The 5,069-nt window shown below is 41.6% G+C and overlaps 1 protein-coding gene across 1 annotated transcript in view; it reads left to right on the top strand.

Annotated features, from left to right (window-relative positions):
- The first annotated feature begins 1,006 nt into the window (after positions 1–1,006).
- The window catches only part of LOC110454869 (fibrillin-2-like), a 29,740-nt gene continuing 25,677 nt past the window's right edge, over positions 1,007–5,069 (top strand). The window contains exon 1 of the mRNA XM_021504621.1: positions 1,007–1,320. Coding sequence (XP_021360296.1) covers positions 1,194–1,320 — 127 coding nt within the window. The 5' untranslated portion in view covers positions 1,007–1,193. The remainder of the gene's footprint in view (positions 1,321–5,069) is intronic.

Here is a 5,069-nt window from a genome sequence, read left to right on the forward strand (position 1 = left end):
CTACTACGCCAACAACTAGCACTACTACGCCAACAACTACAACTACTACGCCAACAACTACCACTAATGAGCCAACAACTACCACTAATGAGCCAACAACTACCACTACAACGCCAACAACTACCACTACAACGCCTACAACTACCACTACTACGCCTACAACTACCACTACTACGCCTACAACTACAACTAATGAGCCTACAACTACAACTAATGAGCCAACAACTACCACTACTACGCCAACAACTCCCACTAATGAGCCAACAACTACCACTACAACCCCTACAACTACAACTAATGAGCCTACAACTACAACTTATGAGCCAACAACTACAACTACAACAAATGAGCCAACAACTACCACTAACGCGCCAACAACTACCACAACACCGCCAACAACTACCACTACAACGCCACCAACTACCACTACAACGCCTACAACTACCCCTACTACGCCTACAACTACCACTACTACGCCTACACCTCCCCCTCCTACGCCTACAACTACAACTAATGAGCCTCCAACTACAACTAATGAGCCAACAACTACTACTAATGAGCCAACAACTACCACTACAACGCCTACAACTACAACTACAACGCCGACAACTACCACTACTACGCCAACAACTACCACAACTCCACCAAAAACAACTACCACTACAACGCCTACAACTACAACTACTACGCCAACAACTACAACTAATGAGCCAACAACTACAACTACTACGCCAACAACTACAACTAGAACGACTACAACTACAACTAATGAGCCTACAACTACAACTACAACGCCGACAATTACCACTTCTACGCCAACAACTACAACTACTACGCCAACAACTACCACAACTACGCCTACAACTACAACTACTACGCCAACAACTACCACAACTACGCCTACAACTACAACTAATGAGCCAACAACTACAACTACTACGCCAACAGCTACAACTAATACGCCTACAACTACAACCACTACGCCAACATCTACCACTACTACACCAACAACTACAACAACTACAACTCCGACGACTACAACTACTACGCCAACAACTACCAAAACAACGCCGACAACTGCCACTATACCATCCACTGCTACGCCGACAACTACCTTTGCGGCATCCACTACTTCGCCGATCACAACTACAACATCTAACACACCGACAACTTCCACTGTTGCAAGTACTACCATGGGCTTTTCAGACCGATGCATAGAAATTGGCTTGAAATGTGATCAGAATGCACGATGTGAAAAAGACTTCGGTGTTTTCATGTGTATATGCAATCCGGGTTACTATGGAAACGGAGAATATTGTGGTGAGAATAAGGCACATTTTTACTTAAGACAAGAATAATTAGTATACATAATCTAATAAATATTGATTGCTATTTTTTCGCGAGAAATTTGAATCGTTAATGAAATAGGATTTTACTCACTTAATGTCAACTCGAACAAGTTAAACACCTGAACATTTGTCTCTGCTAAAATGCCTACTATTTACAGGGGTGTATATTTAAGGTTAAATAAATGCAAAATCAATTATCTAAATACAAGATATAATTGTTATTTTACATGGCATATTTAAACCAGCAAAATTATGGACAGTTCTGCTAATCTTGTGACAAAGTAAAGGCTGTTCAGCTTTTCTTGCGATTATCATAAAGATTGTACAGCTATACTTGTGGCAAACATTAGGATTGTACTGCTTTTCTAGTGACAAACATAAGGACTGTACTGCTGTTCTAGCGACAAACATAAGGACTGTACTGCTGTTCTAGCGACAAACATAAGGACTCTACTGCCTGTTTTAGCGTCAAACATTAGGACTGTACTACTGTTCTAGCGACAAACATACGGACTGTACTGCTGTTCTAGCGGTAAACATTAGGATTGTACTGCTGTTCTAGTGACAAACATAAAGACTGTGCTGCTGTTTTAGCGTCAAACATTAGGACTGTGCTGCTGTTCTAGCGACAAACATAAGGACTGTTCTGTTGTTCTAGTGGCAAACATAAGGACTGTACTGCTAGTCTAATGACAAACATACGGACTGTACTGGTGTTCTAGTGGCAAACATTAGGATTGTACTGCTGTTCTAGCGACAAACATAAGGACTGTACTGCTGTTCTAGCGACAAACATAAAGACTGTGCTGCTGTTCTAGCGACAAATATAAAGACTGTACTGCTGTTTTAGCGTCAAACATTAGGACTGTACTACTGTTCTAGCGACAAACATAAGGACTCTACTGCTGTTTTAGTGGCAAACATTAGGATTGTACTGCTGTTCTAGCGACAAACATAAAGACTGTGCTGCTGTTTTAGCGTCAAACAATAGGACTGTACTACTGTTCTAGCGACAAACATAAGGACTCTACTGCTGTTTTAGTGGCAAACATTAGGATTGTACTGCTGTTCTAGCGACAAACATCAAGACTGTGCTGCTGTTCTAGCGACAAACATAAGGACTCTACTGCTGTTTTAGTGGCAAACATTAGGATTGTACTGCTGTTCTAGCGACAAACATAAAGACTGTGCTGCTGTTCTAGCGACAAATATAAAGACTGTACTGCTGTTTTAGCGTCAAACATAAGGACTGTGATGCTTTTCTAGGGACAAACATAAGGACTGTACTGCTGTTCTAGCGGTAAACATCCGGATTGTACTGCTGTTCTTTTGACAAACATTAGGACTGTGCTACTAGTCTAGGGACAAACACTAGGACTGTACTGCTGTGCTAGCGACAAACATAAGGACTGTGCTGCTATTCTAGCGACAACCATAAGGACTGTACTGTTGTTCTAGCGACAAACATAAGGACTGTACTGCTATTCTAGCGACAACCATAAGGACTGTACTGCTAGTCTAGCGACAAACATAAGGACTGTACTGCTGTTCTAGCGACAATCATAAGGACTGTACTGCTAGTCTAGCGACAAACATAAGGACAGTGATGATTTTCTAGCGACAAACATAAGGACTGTACTGTTGTTCTAGCGACAAACATAAGGACTGTACTGCTAGTCTAGCGACAAACATAAGGACAGTGATGATTTTCTAGCGACAACCATAAGGACTGTACTGCTAGTCTAGCGACAAACATAAGGACAGTGATGATTTTCTAGCGACAAACATGAGGACTGTACTGTTGTTCTAGCGACAAACATAAGGACTGTACTGCTGTTCTAGTGACAAACATAAGGACTGTACTGCTGTTCTTGTGACAAACATAAGGACTGAACTGCTGTTCTTGTGACAAACATAAGGACTGTACTGCTGTTCTAGTGACAAACATAAGGACTGTACTGTTGTTGTAGTGGCAAACATAAAGACTGTACTGCTGTTTTAGGGCCAAACATTAGGATTGTACTGCTCTTCTAGCGGCAAAAATAAGGATTGTACTGTTGTTCTAGTGGCAAACAGACGGATTGTACTGCTGTTCTAGCGACAAACATAAGGACTGTGCTGCTGTTCTAGCGACAAAGATAAGGACTGTACTGTTGTTCTAGCGACAAACATAAGGACTGTACTGTTGTTGTAGTGGCAAACATAAAGACTGTACCGCTGTTTTAGGGCCAAACATTAGGATTGTACTGCTCTTCTAGCGGCAAAAATAAGGATTGTACTGTTGTTCTAGTGGCAAACAGACTGATTGTACTGCTGTTCTAGCGACAAAAATAAGGACTGTACTGGTGTTCTAGTGGCAAACATAAGGACTGCATTGTTTGTCTTGTGACAAACATAAGGACTGTACTGCTGTTCTTGTGACAAACATACGGATTGTACTACTGTTCTAACTACAAACATAAGGACTGTGCTGCTGGTCTAGCGACAAACATAAGAACTGTACTGCTGTTCTAGCGACAAACATAAGGACTGTACTGCTGATCTAGCGACAAACAACAGGACTGTACTGCTGTTCTAGCAACAAACATAAAGACGGTACTGCTGTTCTAGTGGCAAACATAATGACTGTTCTGATGTTCTAGTGGCAAATATAAGGACTGTACTGCTGGTCTAAAGACAAACATAAGGACTGTACTGCTGTTCTAGTGGCAAACATAAGGACTGTTCTGCTAGTCTATTGACAAACATACGGACTGTACTGCTGTTCTAGTGACAAACATAAGGACTGTTCTGTTGTTCTAGTGGCAAACATAAGGACTGTTCTGTTGTTCTGGTGGCAACGTAAGGACTGTACTGCTGTTCTTGTGACAAACATAAGTACTGCACTGCTGTTCTTGTGACAAACATACGGATTGTACTACTGTTCTAGCTACAAACATAAGGACTGTGCTGCTTGTCTAGCGACAAACATAAGAACTGTACTGCTGTTCTAGCGACAAACATAAGGACTATACTGCTGATCTAGCGACAAACAAAAGGACTGTACTGCTGTTCTAGCGACAAACATAAGGACTGTACTGCTGTTCTAGCAACAAACATAAGGACTGTACTGCTGTTCTAGCGACAAACATAAGAACTGTACTGCTGTTCTAGCGACAAACATAAGGACTGTACTGCTGTTCTAGCAACAAACATAAGGACTGTACTGCTGTTCTAGCGACAAACATACGGACTGTACTGCTGTTCTAATGGCAAACATAAGGACTGTACTGCTGTTCTAGCGACAAACAAAAGAACTGTACTGCTGTTCTAGCGACAAACATAAGAGCTGTACTGCTGTTCTAGCGACAAACATAAGGACTGTACTGCTATTTTAGGGTCAAACAAAAGGACTGTACTGCTGTTCTAGCGACAAACATAAGGACTGTACTGTTGTTCTAGTGGCAAACATAAAGACTGTACTGCTATTTTAGGGTCAAACATTAGGATTGTGCTGCTTTTCTAGCGACAAACATGAGGACAGTGATGCTTTTCTAGCGACAAACATCAGGACTGTACTGCTGTTCTAGCGACAAACATAAGGACTGTGCTGTTGTTGTAGTGGCAAACATAAAGACTGTACTGCTGTTTTAGGGTCAAACATTAGGATTGTACTGCTGTTCTAGCGACAAAAATAAGGACTGTACTGCTGTTCTAGCGACAAACATAAGGACTGTACTG

This window comes from Mizuhopecten yessoensis, unplaced genomic scaffold, assembly GCF_002113885.1.
Source record: "Mizuhopecten yessoensis strain PY_sf001 unplaced genomic scaffold, ASM211388v2 scaffold8071, whole genome shotgun sequence".
In the NCBI taxonomy this organism is placed as follows: Eukaryota; Metazoa; Mollusca; class Bivalvia; order Pectinida; family Pectinidae; genus Mizuhopecten; species Mizuhopecten yessoensis.